The sequence below is a fragment of the Rhinatrema bivittatum genome, chromosome 9 (genome assembly GCF_901001135.1).
Source record: "Rhinatrema bivittatum chromosome 9, aRhiBiv1.1, whole genome shotgun sequence".
In the NCBI taxonomy this organism is placed as follows: Eukaryota; Metazoa; Chordata; class Amphibia; order Gymnophiona; family Rhinatrematidae; genus Rhinatrema; species Rhinatrema bivittatum.
Genome location: NC_042623.1, coordinates 236,990,811 through 237,009,520, shown reverse-complemented (window position 1 = coordinate 237,009,520; position 18,710 = coordinate 236,990,811). Strand labels below are relative to the sequence as shown.

General features: G+C 46.5%; 1 protein-coding gene across 2 annotated transcripts in view; it reads left to right on the top strand.

Annotated features, from left to right (window-relative positions):
* Positions 1-3,455, top strand: part of ATP11B (ATPase phospholipid transporting 11B (putative)) — a 293,818-nt gene extending 290,363 nt beyond the window's left edge. For both annotated transcript variants that reach the window (XM_029616746.1, XM_029616747.1), the window contains one exon: positions 1,772-3,455. In XM_029616746.1, coding sequence (XP_029472606.1) covers positions 1,772-1,853 — 82 coding nt within the window. In that variant the 3' untranslated portion in view covers positions 1,854-3,455. The remainder of the gene's footprint in view (positions 1-1,771) is intronic.
* The last annotated feature ends 15,255 nt before the right edge of the window (positions 3,456-18,710 follow it).

The following is an 18,710-nucleotide window of genomic DNA, read 5'->3' as shown; positions in this document are numbered from 1 at the left end:
TTGTTCCTCTTTCTTTAGCATCTAATTAAAAAAAAATGTTATCTATTGGGTAGTCTACTAATAGCCATTTTTAATTCAGAACCACAAAACCTAACATTTCCCCGTGTTGATCCATTTTGGATAATCAGGTATGGTATGCCTTGCAACAAAATTGTTGAGCTGTACTGCACACAGAGCAAATTTTGGATGTACACTGGGTGGAGCTTTGGCTTCATTCTTTAATGAAATTGTGTTTGCTGTGCCTTAAGACTAAGCACAGCTCTTGTTCAGTCACCTTTTGGTAGAACTATCTTAACTGCTGAGCATTTTTTTTTTTTTTATATGATGGAGAACTGTGAAGTTATTTAAGCTTGATGCATTTCATTAGCACAGCCAAGCTCAAACTATATTTATTTTTATTTATTTATTTTAAATTTTTATATACTGGAATTCCTGTATGCAATACAAATCAGTCCGGTTTACAAGTAACGAAAGAGGTTGCCCTGGTCTGGGAAGTTAGACCTGGGTTTTTTTACATAGAACATGGAACAATAACAATAAACTATTATTATAAATATTATTATTATAAATAAAAATAAAATATTTTTTAATAAAATAAATATTATTATAAATAAAAATAAAACTATTATTATAAATATTATTATTATAAATAAAAATAAAATAAAATAAATAATAAAAAATATATATTATATGTTATTGTCTTGAACTAATTATGGAAGAGTGATATATAAATCCAATTTAAATAATAGTTATATATATATATATGGTGCGGGCCCCCTTTATAACAAACCTTAAATATCATAAACTGATGCTTTTCCCTTTAATGTAGATATTTTATTTTTGTTATATCGGTCAAATTCTGCCAAAGCAAATCTTTATAGAAACTTTGTCTGCAAGCCTGCTTTGGTGTCTAATAATGTAGAAAAGGGTGGGTGATCTTGGCACTTGGTCCTGGTTGTCGTAACTGGTTTGTTATGCCAATTAAGAGCAAGAGCATTGGTTGATCTCAAGTTTGTATTTTCCAACATTTGCATTCCTTGTATTCTCAGGCATTCTTGGTGATCCGTAAGCCTTAAAAAGTACAAAGCATTTCCGTTTTATCAAGCTGTTTCTTTCTATAATGGGACTATATATATGAATAGCTGATGTTCGAGATCACCAAGTGAGCGATGCCCTACTAAAGTGTTTCAATAATTTTACTCCCAGACATCGACTTGGAAAAAAAAAAGTCTGTCTTAATAGCTCTGACTCTGCTTTATATAAGTTTCTCGTGCACAAAGAAGCATCTCCAGCATATCGATTTGGTTCTGGACTATTTCAGCAAAATGGAGCCATATTCAAGGGCAGTGCCCTGCTATTGATCTTATCGGGGGACCTTCGAGACCATCCAACGGAAAAGCATAAACTAAATTTTGAGCACAGAAAAAACATTTTCATTCAACAGATGTTTTATTTTACATAACAGACAGTGCACTGCAAATTAATATAAGTAAATCTGCATATTTTTGAAGCAGTCATCCGTTTGATAGGGGCTTTCTAATGTTTTTGTATACATTTTAATCTAGTGTTGAGTAGTACGTGCTGTTCCCAGCTGTTTGCATTCTCCAGATGTTGCTACAGTACATGAGATTGTTCCTTGTTTTAAGAAGCAAACTCTCCATTGAGCTGCCAGTGTGTGTGTCCGACCATCAGGGGCTGTGGGGGAGGGGGGAGGTTCTCTTAATCATGCAGGTTCCCATCAGCCAAACTTGTGTTTTTATTGTTGCTTTAGATCATGGAGCGATTCGGATCCCTACTTTACCAACGACCGAAGCATCCTGACCCTCTCCTCTCTGGACGCCGCCTCCTGTTGAGAGGCATTGAGCAGGTCGTGTGTGTGTGGCTCCCACTTGTATTCTAGGCTGCGCGCGTGTGTGCAAAACGGCAGCACCGCTCGGCAGGAAATCTTAAAAAGTCAACTTCCTTGGAAGGTCCTCATCCTTTTCCAGTGCCAAAGCCGACTTGCTGCAGAGTGGGCCTTTCCTTCGGCTATTCCTCCTCCTGCTTTTTAGCTGGAGGCTTAGAAAATCTCTGGTTTTTGAATCTCTGTGATGTCAGAAGAGCTGGGATAAGCAAAAGTGAGAGTCCTTTGTTTACACTCGTTCAAAGTGAACTTTTAATGTAAGAAATCCGAAAATGGCTCATTGAAACAACCCCCCCCCCCATGTGTTTAAATCGAAAGTTCACCTTTCCCATGTGTGTTTTGATTCTGAGGTTTGTGAAGATCTGGGTGAACAAAAATACTGTGTTTATCAACTTAAAGAACTGTCCCCATGTTCTTGACCACTAGTTTACCTGTTTATATAATTTATTTTCTTAGTACCGATACATCTGGAGCTCTTCAGAAGAACCTGAATGACTTTCCAGTATTTTTTTACCAGTGTAAAAGTGGTTGAATCCAATCAACGAATAAAATAAGATAGAAGGATTACTATTTTTACAGCATTGACCACAGACCAATACATTTAAAAACTTTGTAGAATAGCATCGTACTTAAATTTGTCTGTTTCCATTGTGTTTTTACAAATAATGAATGGGAGTTATATTTTTCCATGGCCCTAGTCAGCTCCTTTTCTTAAAGAAACTACATATTGATTGTCCTACAGAAGAACAGTGCGAAACCATTGGGGCTGTGTTCTGTCGAAATCGTAGAGCCCAGCTCAGGAACTCCCAGTCACGGCAGAGGCGACGTTTCGGCCTGCACTGCCAGCCAGCCCCAGAGAACATGTCACATGCTTAAGGAGGGGGAATCTCAGGTTTGCAAGAGTTCACTCCCCTATTCTAGTTCCTTTGGTCGTATTGAAGCGGCAGCCTTGCGTCTTCCAAGCAGGGCATAACAACGTACCTCTCTTGTGGAGAGATCTGCTGACTGACGTGGCCCTGTGAGTATTTGCAAGCCACAGGAGCTGCTGTGCTCGGCCTACCTGATGGCACAGGAAGAACACTGGACCACCTGTGCTCCCAGTCCTCACACATACATCCCCAATTCAGAAGATTTCAGCCATTTTTTTCTTACTTTCTTTCCTTCCCAAATAGGATCGTTGTAGGGTACTATCCAGGCAGCAATGTGTGGGACAGGGTGCCTGTCCAATCTGAAGAAATGAGAGGAGAGAGAATAAATCCTGCAAGGAATAAACAATTATACTCATTCTTACAGATGTCAGAAATCAGCGTATTTTTTATTTTATAATTTTTCCTTGTTTTTATTCATGCTAGTCCTTCTGTTTTACTGTATTTGTCTAATACCGTACTCCAAGGAGACAAGTTCATTTTCATCTTGGGGTCGGTTTCCGCTGCCTGTGTAGGCAATGCTGTAAATATGGACTTCAAATAAAGAGACTTGTCCAAGCAGAATGTTACAGAATGAAGCCCTGATAGGTCTTTTCAATTAAACACTCCTCATGGTTTGAAACGTTTGTCCTGAATTGTGAAATGCACTGTCTGAAAGTTTGTAATAAGGAACCAGTATGAGTATTCTGCACCCAGATATTGCTGGTTAGCGTTCTTACATAGTTCAGTTTCAAAAGAGCTTAAAAACAGTTTACTAGATGCTACTCCACATGTGATTAAATAGAATTTGTAGTACTTGCTACAGGATAAAAGCAAACACTAGTAATCGTAGCATAGAGCTATCTATGCAAGTCTTCTAAATAGATTCTTTATTTTCTAAAAGGAAATGCGTGAATTAGAAAACTGGGGTTTTCCTGGAGAGTTTGTCTCCTGCTGCATTTAGCATTTTACTTCTGATATAACTATGGGCTGTATTCTGCCTTGCAAACCTTTTTGATTTGTGAAACTGAAGAATCTGGGTAAAAGTCATTTGTCAAATGTTCTTTGGGCTAGAGCAAGAATATTTGCTACCCTAGGCAAACCTTCAATCATGCACCTCCCTCCCCCAACTTACCTGTCAGTGGGCACCACTAGCACCGTGCTCACTCCTACTGGTAGCAGTGGCACTACCACAGTGCTCCCTTCTTTGGCAGTTAGGCTCTGACACAGCATCCCTCCATGCTTCACATGAGTGCGATTGGGCTGACCTCAAAATTTTGGTGCTCTAGGCAACTGCCTAGTTTGCCTAATAGAAGCACCAGTCCAGCATGCCCTCTGAAATAGGAGCTCCAGTCTGTGAGGGATGCAAACTGGTCTGGTTCGCAGAATATCCTGAAGTAACATTCCTGATAGAGATTGGCATTAATTTAGTCAAGATTGGAAACAAAAAAAGCCTAAGCCTGAAGCTGTGTCTTGTTGCCCAGGCCTGAGGCCAGGTCCCAACTCTGGGGCCTACCTGAAGCTGGGTCCAGTTGCTGAGGCATAGGCCAGGCCCAATGCCAAGGCCACCTGCTGTCGTCTTTCTTCTTCCTTTGAGTAAAAATGACGCCGTCTGTCCAACGTGATGCCACCGCAGCACCTTCTTCCTTAGTGGACAGTGCCATTTTGATGAATGGCCATAAGTTTCAATGGCCTTGCATCAAAATGGTGCCGTCTGCTCAGGAGGGAGGCGCATGCCACAGTGGCATCACTGTGATGCATCCTTCAGAAGGATGGTGTGATTTTTATTTGATATCAGAAAATAGATGACAGTGGGGGCCTCTGCATGGGACCCAGCCTCAGGCCTGAACCTTGGTGAAGGGGCCCGAACTGCACTGAGGCCTGGGCCTCAACGACAGGACCAGGCCCCTTTCTCATGTACTACTTGTAGTAGCTAGAATTAGAAGGGCCTACAGAGAATGCAGTTTGAAGAATGAAATAATTTAAAACTCTGTAGTGTGATCTTTGCATTTCCTCTCCTTCAATTAACGTCAAAGAAGAAAAACATTATTGGGATGTGTAAGAATGCATGATGAACTTTTAAGTTGCTCATAGCAATAACATTGTGTCCTTAAAATGAAAACAGATTGTCCTTTTCATATGGATTTCTGTGCTAGCAAATAGTTTGTAATAGCCTTTGTCTCCTGATAGTATAAATCTGCCTTCAAGAATCTATTATAAATAGAGTCCTTAGGCTGTACAAGAAGGCATAAGAAATCTGCCCCACAACTCAACATCCCCTTACTAGGCAGACTGCACAGCCCAATATTGCCTAGATAGGGCCCTAAAGATTTTTGCTGTTTGTCAAGGTACAAAAGTGCTTGTAACATAGAGTTGTTAATATATTTCTAGTTTTTCCTTTATTCAAGCTTGTAATATCCTAGAAACCCAAATAAATTCAGGTGCTGGGAAATTCTCAACAGCAACGTATGGGAATTAATCTTGCAATTATAAAGCTGATAGTCCAAATAGATCCAGAAGCTACTGTCGACTCCTGGTTTTTACTGCTAGCATACAGAAGGCACTGAGACATTCAGCTTTGGAGGTCAATACCCGGCCTATAAAAAGCTTCTGATTGTCAGAAGCTCCATCAGGTGAGGAAGAAAGGGGATAGAGGAATAAAAGGAGAGTGAAAAGTTATATTGTCCAAGTAGCAGATGAATGAGGCAGGAAGTTTCCTTGCAGTTAATGTCAGGCTGGCAGAGTTGTCAGATGAAGGGCCTTTAATTTGTAGGGGAACTAACCAATGATCAAATCTTTGGCTCAATGTGCAGCAGTAGTCAAAAAGCAAATAGAATTTTGGGAATTATTTGGAAAGGAATATAGAACAAAACTGAGAATATCATAATGCTGGAGGGACTGTGCCTTGAGTATTTTGTGTAGTTCTGGTTGCCCCCATCTCAAAAAAGCCACAGAAAAAGTACAGAGAAGGTGACAAAAATGGTAAAGGGAATGGAAAACCTCCCTTATGGAGAAGGACTAAACAGGTTAGGACTCTAGCTTGGAGAAGAGACAACAGAGAAAGGGATATGATTGAGGTTTCTAAAATTGTGAAGTGGTGTGGAATGGGTAAATAATGATTATTTACCCTGTCAAACACTAGGACTAGGGGACACTCCATGAAACTAGCAAAGAGAAGATGTAAAACAAATCATAGGAAGTATTTTTTCACCGAGCACACAATCAGGCTATGGAAACTGTTGTCAGAGGGATGTGGTCAAGGCAACTAACATATTAGGGTTCAAAATAGGGTTGGACAAATTCCTAAAGGAAAAGTCCATAATCAATTATTAGCCAGGTAGACTTGGGAAAGCTGATTCTTATCCCTGGCTGTGAAATTACAACTATTTGGGCTCTGGTGGGTACTTGTAACCAGGAGTGGCATTTTTGGAGACAGGATGCTCAGTTTGATGGGCCTGAGTCTAACCTAGCATGACACTTATGTTCTTATGATGTTGTAACCAAGAGGTTCTTATTGCCATGAAGATCTGTCCAAATCTAACATGGAAATCATAGTTTGCCAGGGATAGCAGGCACCTCCCGATCATGCCTGCTCAGCCAGTGGCAATATCCCTTCCTCAATGGTGGGACCAATCCACTTTATAATAAGATTGTTCAAAGAAAGCAGAGTTGCTTACTTGTAACAGGTGTTCTCAAAGGACAGCAGGATGTTATCCTTATACATGGGTGACATCATTGGATGAAGCCCGGCACAGAAAACCTTTGTCAAAGTTTCTAGAAACTTTGACAGACACACTGAGCAAGCCCAACATGCCACTAACATGTGTCCACGTGGGGTCCCTCTTCAGTCATATAACATAGAGTTTGCGAAAAATAAAATAACGAACCAAGAGAAACCCAAGTCTGCAGGGTGGCGGGCAGGTTTTGTGAGGACTTACATCCTTCTGTCCTTGGAGAACACCTGTTACAGGTAAGCAACTCTGCTTTCTCCAAGGACAAGCAGGATCACACATGGGTGATTAAGTAGCTCCAGGCCATTCCAAGCCTGTGCAGCCAGAATAAATGCCAATGTGTTCAACAACTAGAGCTGCCACAACACAGGAGCTGGCCTGCATCCAAGGATAGGACTTATGGAGGGAGAGATGGGTTTTTAGGGCTGGAAGAGATTACAGACTGTCCAAAATAACTGTCCCGCCTGCCATCCTTGTCTAGGCAATAATGCGAGGCAAAAGTGTTTTGGGAACTCCAGGTCACCGCTCTGCAGATCTCGTGAATAGGAACCACATGCAAGTGAGCCACCGAGACTGACATGGCCCAGACAGAGTGAGCTTTGATGTGACCATCTAGTTGTAAACCCACCTGCGCAAAGCAGAAGACAATGCAATCCACTAGCCAGGGGGATAGTGTCTGCTTGGAGTCAGTGACTCCTAATCTGTTCTTGTCAAAGGATATGAACAGCTGAGTAGAAGCATGGTGGGACTCTGTCAGTTCCAAGTAAAAGGCAAGCGCCCTCTTGTGATCCAAAGTGTGCAGAGCATATTCAATGGATTGATTGAGATGGAATCCGAAACCACCTTGGGAAGGAACTTCGTATGTCCGTAGGACCACCCTGACTTGACAAAACTTCATATAAGGTGGATGTGACACCAGCACTTGCAGCTCACCTACTCTGCGAGCCGATGTGACTGCAACCAAGATCACTTTCCATGAAAGCTACTTGCGGTCACAAGAACACAACGCTCAAACGAAGGTTTCATGAGTTGCAAGAGGACTACTTTGACATCCCAGAAACTGCCGGGGGGCAAGTGGGAGACTTCAGTTAAAGCAAGCCCCACATGAACTGGCCCACGAGCAGATAGCAAGAAATTGCAGAACCATCCGAACCCCAATGGTATACACCTATGATACTGAGGTGAATCCTCAGTGACGTGGGCTGCAGACTGGACTCAGAGAGGGACAAAAGTAGTCCAAAAGTGCCGAAGGGGAGGAAGAGAAGGGTTCTAAACCACAACTCTCACACCAGGACAGAACAGTTTCCACTTCAGATTATAGGATTTTCTGGTGGAAGGTTTCCGGGACTCCAGAAGGACACGAGATATCCCTTCTGATAGGCCGAGGGCCTCTGCCATCACCCAGTCAACATCCAAGCTGTGAGGGCCAAGGTTCACCCGTTGGGGTGTTGGAGCCTGCCCTGGTCCTGGGTGATGAGGTCCAGAGCCATTCCCAAACGCAGTTAGGCTCTGAGGGGTCAGGAACCAGACCTGATGGGGCCAATTGGGAGCGATCAGAATCATGGAGCCTCGATCCTGCTGCAACTTCTGGAGTGTCTTGGATATGAGTGGAAGAGGCAGGTAGGCGTACAGTAAGCCCACTCCCCACTGGATCGAGAAGGCGTCAGCTATCAATCCTTTGCCCCTCTTGCCAAGGGAGCAAAACTGGTGTACATTCTGTTTTCCACAGAGGCAAACAGGTCTATGTGTGGGGTCCTCCAGCAGCGGAAAATGCAGTTCGCTACCTCCTTATTGAGGGACCATTCTTGGGGCCTGAATGTCCGACTCAAAGCATCAGCCGGGGTGTGGGCCACTCCCAGAAGGTATATCGCCTAGAGAGTGATACCGTTCTCGATGGCCCATGTCCAAACCTGGACTGCCTCCTGGCAGAGGGGAAATAATCTGGTTCCTCCCTGCTTGTTCAGGTACCACGTGGCCCACCTGATTGTCGGTCTGAACCAGAACCACCTTGTTCACGAGAGGTTGTTGAAACACTCGCAGAACATAGCAGACCACTTGCAGCTCCAAGAGGTTGATCTAGAGTAGATCCTCCAGAACCAACCAGAAACCTTGGGTGTGGTAACCCAGAACATGCACTCTCCACCCTGACTGAGAGGAATCGGTGGTGAGTGTGGCCTGAGGCTGAGCATTCCAAAAGGGACAGCTGCTCCAGGTTTGAGGGGATCGTCCACTACAGGAGCAATTGCCGCAACCTTTCCATAACTATGATGTGAGCATGCAAGGCCTGGCAACGCCTGACACCACTGAGAGCACAGCTTCTATTGTGCATGGTGCATGTGTAGCTGAGCAAACGGGGTGACATACACTTTCATTGCCATATGGCCCAGCAGCTGGAGAAACTGACTAGAAACATAGAAATGACGGCAGAAGAAGACCAAACGGCCCATCCAGTCTGCCCAGCAAGCTTCACACATTTTTTTCTCTCATACTTATCTGTTTCTCTTAGCTCTTGGTTCTATTTCCCTTCCACCCCCACCATTAATGTAGAAAGCAGTGATGGAGCTGCATCCAAGTGAAATATCTAGCTTGATTAGTTAGGGGTAGTAGGGGTAGTAACCGCCGCAATAAGCAAGCTACACCCATGCTTATTTGTTTTACCCAGACTATGTTATACAGCCCTTATTGGTTGTTTTTCTTCTCCCCTGCCGTTGAAGCAGGGAGCTATGCTGGATATGCTTGAAGTATCAGTTTATTCTTCTCCCATGCTGTTGAAGCAGAGAGCCATGCTGGATATGCATCGAAAGTGAAGTATCAGGCACATTTGGTTTGGGGTAGTAACCGCCGTAACAAGCCAGCTACTCCCCGCTTTGTGAGTGTGAACCCTTTTTTCTTCTCCCCTGCCGTTGAAGCAGAGAGCTCTGCTGGATGTGTAGTATCAGTTTTTCTTCTCCCCTGCCGTTGAAGCAGAGAACTATGCTGTATATGCATAGAAATTGAAGTATCAGGCTTATTTGGTTTGGGGTAGTAACCGCCGTAACAAGCCAGCTACTCCCCTCTTTGTGAGTGCAAATCCGTTCTTCCACATTTCCTCTTGCTGTTGAAGCTAGAACGATGTTGGAGTCACAGTAAGCATGTGTACGTTTATTGAATAAGGGTATTGTCTCCAGGCAGTAGCCATCATTCTGGCGAGTCACCCACTCTTTATTGGCGGCCTCTTGACTTTATGGATCCACAGTGTTTATCCCACGCCCCTTTGAAGTCCTTCACAGTTCTGGTCTTCACCACATCCTCCGGAAGGAAGGAGATATGTGGGCAGCTGGAAACATATCATGCAAGAGCTGCTAAGGTCTCTACCCTGTTCCGAGGAAGGTAGGCCCTCTTTTGGACGGTGTCCAGGTGCACCCCAATGAAGTCCAGCTGCATGGCTGGCTGAAGGTGGGACTTGAATAGTTGACCAAGAATCCCAAGGCCTCCAGAGTTTCGATCGTAAGGCACATGGCACTCTGAGCCCCTTGACGGAAGTTGCCCTTGATGAGCCAATCGTTGAGGTAGGGAAACACATGAATTCCCTGCCTTTGAAGATTGGCACCGACAACTGCCAGACATTTGGTGAAAGCTCAGGGTACAGATACCAGGCCAAAGGGCAGAACTCAGTACTGATAGTGGTGGCCATCGACCAGAAATCTTAGGTACTGCCGATCTGCCTGAGCAATGGGGATATGGGCATACACGTCTTGCAGATTGAGGGAGCAGATCCAATCCCCTGCCCTGATAAGGGGGATCAAGGTGCCCAGTGTGACCATTTTGAACTTTTCCTTTACCAAGAAGCATTTTAAAGCTTTCAGCTCCAATATGGGCCTGAGTCCACCTGTTTTCTTGGGAATTAGGAAATTCCTGGAGTAGAACCCTCTGCCCAATTGGCTGGTCGGAACAGGTTTGACTACTTGAGTGGAAACGAGGGTAGAGAGCTCTACCCGAAGTATTCGAATGTCCCCTGCTGATCTCCACTTGGGAGATGGAGGGGAGCGGGCTGGAAGTCGCTGGAAATGCAGCCAGTAACCCTGGTGAATGATGGAAAGGACCAGATGTGATTGAGATCCATCAATGTGCGAAAAGTTGGAGATGACCCCCCAAACGGGGGGCCAGGGTCCCTCTGGGAAGGATGGCTAATACTCCCTTGCCGCCAGTCAAAATCCCATAGTGGGGTTCTGTGGTGGAGTAGAGGTGCCCTAGGTGGCCTAGGCTGTCTCTGTCTGGCCTTGAGGACAGGCCTGTAAGCCCTGGACCTTGGTGCGGGCGGGAAATAGCAATGAGGCCAATAGCAAGGCCTTTCTAGTTATTTCCATGAGGGCTTCCTGGTAGGCTGTATGTCAGAAGTGCTAGCTGACAATTGCTGAAGGGTCTCCTGGTAATCCTTCAGCTGAGCTACAGCCTCCTTAATCCTGTCCCCAAACAGGTTCTCCCCCATACAAGGCAAGTTGGCAAGATGGTCCTGTACCTCAGAGCGCAAGTCAGAAGCTCATAGCCAAGCCTTTGGCCCCAATACAAGCTGCAGCTGATTTCATGGCTGTTTTGAAGACATCATAAGCTGAGCGGACTTCATGTTTATCATACTCCAGGCCCTGCTGGACGATAGCCTGAAAATCCTCCTGGAATTGTTGAGGCAAGCGCTCACTGACCTTCAGGGCCTGCTTCCACAGATTCTGAGAATATTGCTCCATGTAAAGCTGGTAGCAAGCTATGCGGACAACGAGCATGGCGCTCTGAAACACTCTGCATCAAGGGCTTTAGGTTTGCGCCCTGGCAGAGGCAAGGCATGGGTATAAACCCCCTTAGCCTTTTTCATGGCTGACTCTACCACCACTGATTGGTTGGGGGAGTTGATGGTGGTTGAACCCAGTAGATGGCTGGATTAGGTACACCGCACCCGTCTTTTTATTAACTGGTGATACCGAGATGGGATGCTCCCACAGGCAGATTTCCAGTTCCTTGAAAATGTCATGGACTGGTACCACCACCACCTCCTTCGGGGCATCCATGAACTGCAGGATCTCAAGCATTTTGTGCCTGGAGTCCTGCTCTGTCAATTTTAAGGGCACCAATTCGGCCATGGCTTTGACGAACCCCGCAAAGGAGAGGTCCTCAGGGGGAGATCGCCATTGTTCCTTCTGGAGGTCCTCAGGGGGAGATCGCCATTGTTCCTTCTGGGAAGAAGGTTCAGAAGACAAATCCTCAGATTCCTTCGAGGAGGATACGGATGCCTCACCCTCCCTGCAACTTCCCAGGGATGCGGGGGGCCAAAGGCCCATCGGTGTGTGTGGCCTGGTCCTTGAAGGCACCGAGAGATGTACCAGAGCCATCGGAGGGCCTCGCACCCGCGAGGGAAGCAAGGGATCCGATAGTGTTAGCAGGATCAGGGGTACTAAAGGAATAAGTGGAATCAATCCCAAGGGCTCTGGGAGAGGTGGATGGTGAGGTGGCACTGCATGTCTCTGGCTCACCATCGAGTCCAATTACCCTTCCTCCTCAGAGGAGTTGCTCACTGGTATGGGAGCCGGTGGCGATGTCAGTGATGCACCCACAGGCCGTTGAGAGGCTTGGGGCACCGGAGCCAGCTGCGTGAGTAGTAATCCAAGCAACATGTCAAGCTGCTCCAGCAAAAGCGCAAGCACCTGTGGAGCAGGCTCTTGTGGAGGCGGTACCTGGGGAATCAGAGGATTGAAGCTCTGCAGGGCCCAGCCGACCACCAGCCTCACACACCTCTAGCTCCTCAAAACTCTATGAGGATAAAACAGGCTGAGGAGGAGCTGGCAGAATCTGTTCATCCCCTGGCTGAAGGGGAACCAATCCCTCCACCGGTGCCAGTGGAGGCCACCTGGAGGCTTCGGTGGGGTTGGAGGCATGGCCTCCTCCGCTCTCTACCACTTTGTGGGAGGCACCGAGGTCTATGCCTTCTCACGGTCTGGTTTGGATGAAGAAGATTATCGATCAATACCGGTGCGTTGTGGACCTTTCTTGACGATCATTGCAGTCCTTGCCCAATGCCAATGGTGATGTCAAGGAACCTGGTCGGTCCCCTGCACTGAGCTCAGGATCCAGCAGGGGGAGGAGAACATGATGGGGCCGGGGGCTCCTTACCATGCAGGTTGGAGGTTGCCAATGCCAAGGATAGCTCTAATCGCTTGGACCCGAAGAGTTTTTCCATTTTGTCGAGATGGGCACAACAACCTTTATGGGGGGGGGGGGGGGGGTGTCATCTGGGCACAAAGGTTGTAGACACGGACATCATGGGAAGCCCCCAGGCAGAAGATGCAGACCTCATGGGGGTCCATGATGGACATAGTCTGAGGGCACCGGTGGAAGCTGGTTGCTGCCATTGAAAAAATAATGGGATGCATGATTGATGGTAGGTGGGTACCAGGGGAGACGTATTTGGCAATCGCCTGTGATAACCTGAAAACTTACTGACCAGAGGCTGTGGAAGGCAACAAAATCACTTTGCAGTAGCAAATTATCAAAAAAGAAGCCTGAGCACCAAAACCACGAGGTGACAGCTCTGCGGAAAAGAGACTGAAGAGGGACCCTGGGTGGATGCATGGTCAAGTTCCTGCAATTTGTTTATACATTTTGATTGATCAGGGCACAGTGTAATTTTACAAACTAGCATTAAGCTATTTCTATAACAAACCCTAGCAATTACATTCACACTAATCTATACAAAAATACTGAGGTCCATTTAACCTCCTGCTCTACCATTCTGCTCCTCTTTCATCAAAAACACAGGAGCACCTGTAACCACAGCATATCAAAATGCCACTTACTGTTAAAACTTAAATGTAGTCCACAAGGGAATTATTATTTGGCAGATTGGAAAAATTAATTTATAATTCTTAACTATTCTGTCTAGCACCCCTTCCCCCAAATTTATCATAACAGAATACCAAAATTTTGAGACCTAAGACAGTGGATGTTTTTAGTGTATTTTTCTTTTGTTATATAGCACTTTCTTTCAGCAACAGGGTTAATATCAGTTGTTTATTGCACGTCTTGTTTGTGCAAAAAAGAAAAATAAATAATAATGGGAATTACATTTTTGGAATAAAGATATCACCTTTGCTTAAATTGGTCTTCTTCTGGTTATAGTTGGATTACATGTGTTTAAAATATTTGATTGACTCTGTGGCACAAAGGGAGAAGAGTGAGGCAGTTCCAGAAGGCCTGGTCTCCCATGCTTTCATCCTCCAAAATAAGAGAGGCAGCCTTATCTGACACCATCCAAAGTTTCCAACAACTGGAATAGTGTTATGCTTTCCAAGCTGTAGCATGCTGGAGAGAAGTACTGTATGTAAAAAGGTTCTGTATCCTCTCCATCTGGACAGAACATAACTCCAGAGAAGGATGGAAAGTCACCAAAATTTGAATGTTGGGGGGGGGGGAAGAATATTTCAAGCTGTGAAAACCAGAAACATTGAGTCACTATTTTATTTTTCAAGAATGAGCCCTCCCATGCACTCCCTCTTGCTCTACTGTGGGCAGAAAGTAGAGGTTGTGGAGTGTTGGCGAGGTGCACCTCCAGGAACCTCACCCATAGCAAGACCAAAAGACAGACAGGGGGAAATAAAAGGGAAGCAACTGCTCAAGGATAGGGCACCAATCCTTCACCCGGTGGTGAACACGAGAAAGATAACTGAATTCAAATGGGGATAGGATAAGCACTGTGGAGCCCTAGAGCAGTGCTGCTCAACCAGTGTGCACCCCAGGTCTGGCAGCCCCAGCAAGATCCTCTTCATCCCTGGGCTCATGTTCTACTGGATAGTGCCTGGAATTTCTTGCTTGCTGCTCTAGCCCCCACCCTCCTGCCCCCATGGCAATCAAACAGCCATGAGGAAGACTGGCTGGGAGGGTCAGGAAGCCAGCACAGCAGCAGTGAATGGCAGAGAAGATCCTCCAGCCCTCCCCACACCCACCTGCTGCCTTGAGTACAGGGCTTTTCTCTGTTGTGCTCTGTTTGCTTGGAGAGTCATTGCTCCAGGCCTTAGACAGCTGTGCTGCAGGGATGAGACTCAGCTGACAGCAAAGGAGGGAGCCACCTGGAGCTCCAGTCAGGTAAGAATGATTTATGGGAAGGGAAGGGATAAATTTGGGGTGGGGATTGCTAAAAGTTGATGAATTTTGGGGCAGGTGAGGAGGGGATGTGAATGGTTGGAGGAGGAGGAGGCACGAGCCACTGTATTGTGCATTGTTCCTGCCTGTGGGGGTGGGGGTCAGGGAAAGGATTGGGAGGACAAGATGAGGCATATCGGGAGGGGAAAAGGAGGTGGGAGGGATAGAGAAAGGATCAGGTCTGAGGTAAAAGTAGGGGGAACCAGGAAGGTGCAGGAGCAAGAGAGGACCAGGGATTGAGGGAGAGGAAGAAGAGAGAAAGGACCCTGGATACAAGGCATGGTGATGGAGAGGGAAAGAGGACCTAGCATAGTGAAAAAATGAGCAGGTACTTGGAAAGTGGAAATGGAAATGACTCAGAAATAGGGGGAGAGATCTGGGGATGGGTGGCTAGGGAGGAAAAAGAACAGGAGAGGGAAAGAGAACCAGGTATTAAATGGACAGAGAGAGAGGACTAGAAAAGGAGAGAGCTGGGGATGGGGTTGAGAGAGAAGACATTGGATTTGGGAGTGGGGGAATCCTGAAAGATAATGAGGAATAGAGGAGAGAGAAGAGGGGGATAGAGGAAAAGACAGCATCAAGGAAACAGCATAAAGGCTGAAGAGAAAAGTATTTAAAGCTTTTCTATACCAACTTTCGTGATACAAATCAAATCGGTTTACAGGAACAGATACATTAACAATAAATTAACAATAAACAGTGAACCATAACCAGAAGGAGAAAAAGTTACAATAAAACAAGGGAATGCAACTGGCGAGATGGAAAAGCAGAGGGGAAAGTATTCAATAAACTAATTACAACTACAGATGTAGTGGATACTTGAGAAACCTACGTCTGATCTAAGGCAGGCAATGCTATAGCCATGCTAGTCTTGAGTTAGGGGAAGGCTTGTCCGAACAACCAAGTCTTAAGTTGTTTTTTTTTTTAAACTTACTTTTAAAAAATACTTTTAAAAAGTATTTTTTAAAAGAATTTTTAAAAAGTATTTTAAAAATATGGCGAACATGAAGCAGGCCCCGGTGTGCCGCGAGCGGAGGCCGTCCTGCTCATGGTGAAGATGGTACAGGCCCGTGTGTGTGTGTGTGAGCATGTCTAGGGTTGCCAACTTTTCCACAGACTAGGATTGCACATTTGAGGACTCGGGGGAGGGGGGGGGGAGTAGCCCACTTGCCCGCCCTCATTTCCATAAATTTTAGACCCTGCTAGTGAATTGCCTAAACAGTGTATCCTTAAATGCATTAAAAAGGCAATAATGAGCTGACAGGCTGCACACAGCCAACAATTTTATCTTCCAGCCTCTTGGGGCAAAGAAGGGGTCCTCCTGCCACTCAGCTGCTTTCCATTTCTTATCTCATGGATTAGGAGGAGGGCACACATTTTCTCCTCTGGCTCTCATTCACATACAATTTCATTCTCTCACACCCATGACCTCAGAGGGTCAAGAATGCTGGGCAGGAAGGGGGAAAATGAGAGGGGAGTCAGAGCTGTCAGGAGGGACAAGTAACTGCCTGGGGAGCACTAACCCACCTCATCAGGGGGCTGGGGTACAGACATGAGCAGAAAGGGAGAGGGGGGGGTTTCACTGCAGCACACACAGGAGGGGATTTTAGAAGGCCTGTGCTTGTAAATCCCGGGTCTTGTGCGCGTGGCCGGGTCTTCTGCACAGCAGGCAAATTTTCAAAGGGGCCCGGCCGTGCTCGTAAACCCCGGTACGCACACAAGTGCCGGGCCTCTTCAAAGGGGTGGGCCGGGAGGGCACGTCCTGGGCAGGGAGAGGCGGGACAGCGGCCATTAGCCGCTGTTCCGGGGAAGCACATGCCGGCAGCCGGCTGGCATGCGTAAATTACTTCTGCTCCTGAGGAGCAACAAGTAATAAAACAAAAAATTCGAGCCAAGGTAGATTAGTTTTAGGGGGTAGGGAGGAGAGGGGAAGGGGAAGGAAGGTTAGGCAGGGGGTTAGGGAAGTTCCCTCCCAGTCCGCTCCTTAATTGGAGCGGACTGGGAGGGAACTGGGGAAGGCCCGAGTGCATCGCCACACAAAGTTTGCAAAAGTACAACCCCCCCTTGCGCACGCTGCATGCGTGCACGGTCACCTGATTTTATAACATACATGTGCGTGCCGGTACGCGCATGTTATAAAATCAGCGCGCCTATGTGTGCGCGCGCACACATTATAAAATCTAGTCCTATATGTTTTTGTTTAACATTAGGTAAATTCCAAGTTGCTAAGGGATAAGGCATGGATCCAGAGTAAGACCTGAGAGATAGGTCGATACAGTAAAGTGTGCTCCGTCGGAGCGCACTGTCAGCCTGCTCTGGACGCGTGTTTTCCCTTACCCCTTATTCAGTAAGGGGAGGAAAACACGCGGCCCACCCGCGGCACCTAATAGCGCCCTCAACATGCAAATGCATGTTGAGGGCGCTATTAGGTATGCGCGCGAGATACAGAAAGTAAAATGTGCAGCCAAGCCGCACATTTTACTCTAAGAAATTAGCGCCGACCCAAAGGTCGGCGCTAATTTCTTCCGGCGCCAGGAAAGTGCACAGAAAAGCAGTAAAAACTGCTTTTCTGTGCACCCTCCGACTTAATATCATAGCGATATTAAGTCGGAGGTCTTTTCACCCTGTCTAATCACAGCACACAATGAGCGAGGAGGCGGGATCCAGAGAATCGTTGCTGATGGGAGGGGATTATGGAGAAGAGGAAAGGAGCAAGGAAAATGGGATTGGAGAGTCAAGGGGAAGGAAATGAGCAGAGGAGCGGCAAGAAGGAGTTAGGTGCATGCATAACCTACATCCAGTATTCAGGCAAGCTGCAGCATTCTGCATCATTTGTAGCATCCAAAGCTGACATTCTGGCAGGGCTAGATAAACTGCATTACAATAATCACTACTACTAAGAACTAAAGAGTGTAGCACATCTGAAATCAGTGCCTGATAAGATGCACTTCAGTCGCCTAACCAGGCACAACTTTCAAAAGCCAATTTTATCACAACTTGAATCTGGCTCTTAAATGGGAGCGAGGAATGAAATAAAAACCTAAGACTATGGCTTTTCGTATGCACCGGCAGTGTGAATCCCTGCAGCTTGAGGCATTCTGGGCACACTATCTCAAAAGAGCAGCACGCCCAGAAAGCCACAGTCTTTTTCAAATTGAGGGCTAACTTGTTATGCTGCATTCAGGTATTAACTATCCAAATGCAATTGGAATTTTGATTAGGGCAGAGGCTATGTTTGGGACAAAAGGGAAGAAAAACTGGGTAACACTGATGTATATCAGATACTGCATGCCCATTGTTACCAACAATCCACCGAGTAGTGAAGATATATCGGGGTAGATTTTATAAATCTGCGCCCGCGCGTACTTTTGTTCGCTCACAGGCGCAAACAAGAGTATGCGGGATTTTAATAGATACGCGCGTAGCCGCGCGTATCCATTAAACTCCGGGGTCGGTGCGCGCAAAGCTGCTCAAAATCGGCAGCCTGCACGCGCCGAGCCGCGCAGCCTGCCTCCGTTCCCTCCGCCTCCCCCCACATTCCCCTACCTAAACCCCCCCCATCTCTTGTTGTACAAGTTACGCCTGCCAGAAGCAGACGTAACTTGCATGCGCCAGGCCGGCCGCCGGTGCGCGATTCCCAGGTCTGGGAGCCGTTTCGGAGGCCTCGGTCACACCCCCGTGCCGGAACCACGCCCACGGCCCTGCCCCCATATGACACGCCACCACCACACGCCCCCCAACACTTGCGTCCCGGGGCTTGTGCGCACCACCGAGCCTACTCAACATAGGCTCAGCGCGCGCAGGGGGAACTTCAGGCAGGTTTTCGGGGGGTACGCATGTATCTTACGCATCTACCCCTTTGAAAAGCTGGCCCTTATTGAACAAAATGGTTGACAGAAAGGATCCCTGAGGAACGCCAAAAGGGAATGGGGTGCCAAGATAAGCAATGATGACCTAACCTAGCCTGTTGGTACCTATTTGAAAGGCAGAAACTAAATCACTTGAGTG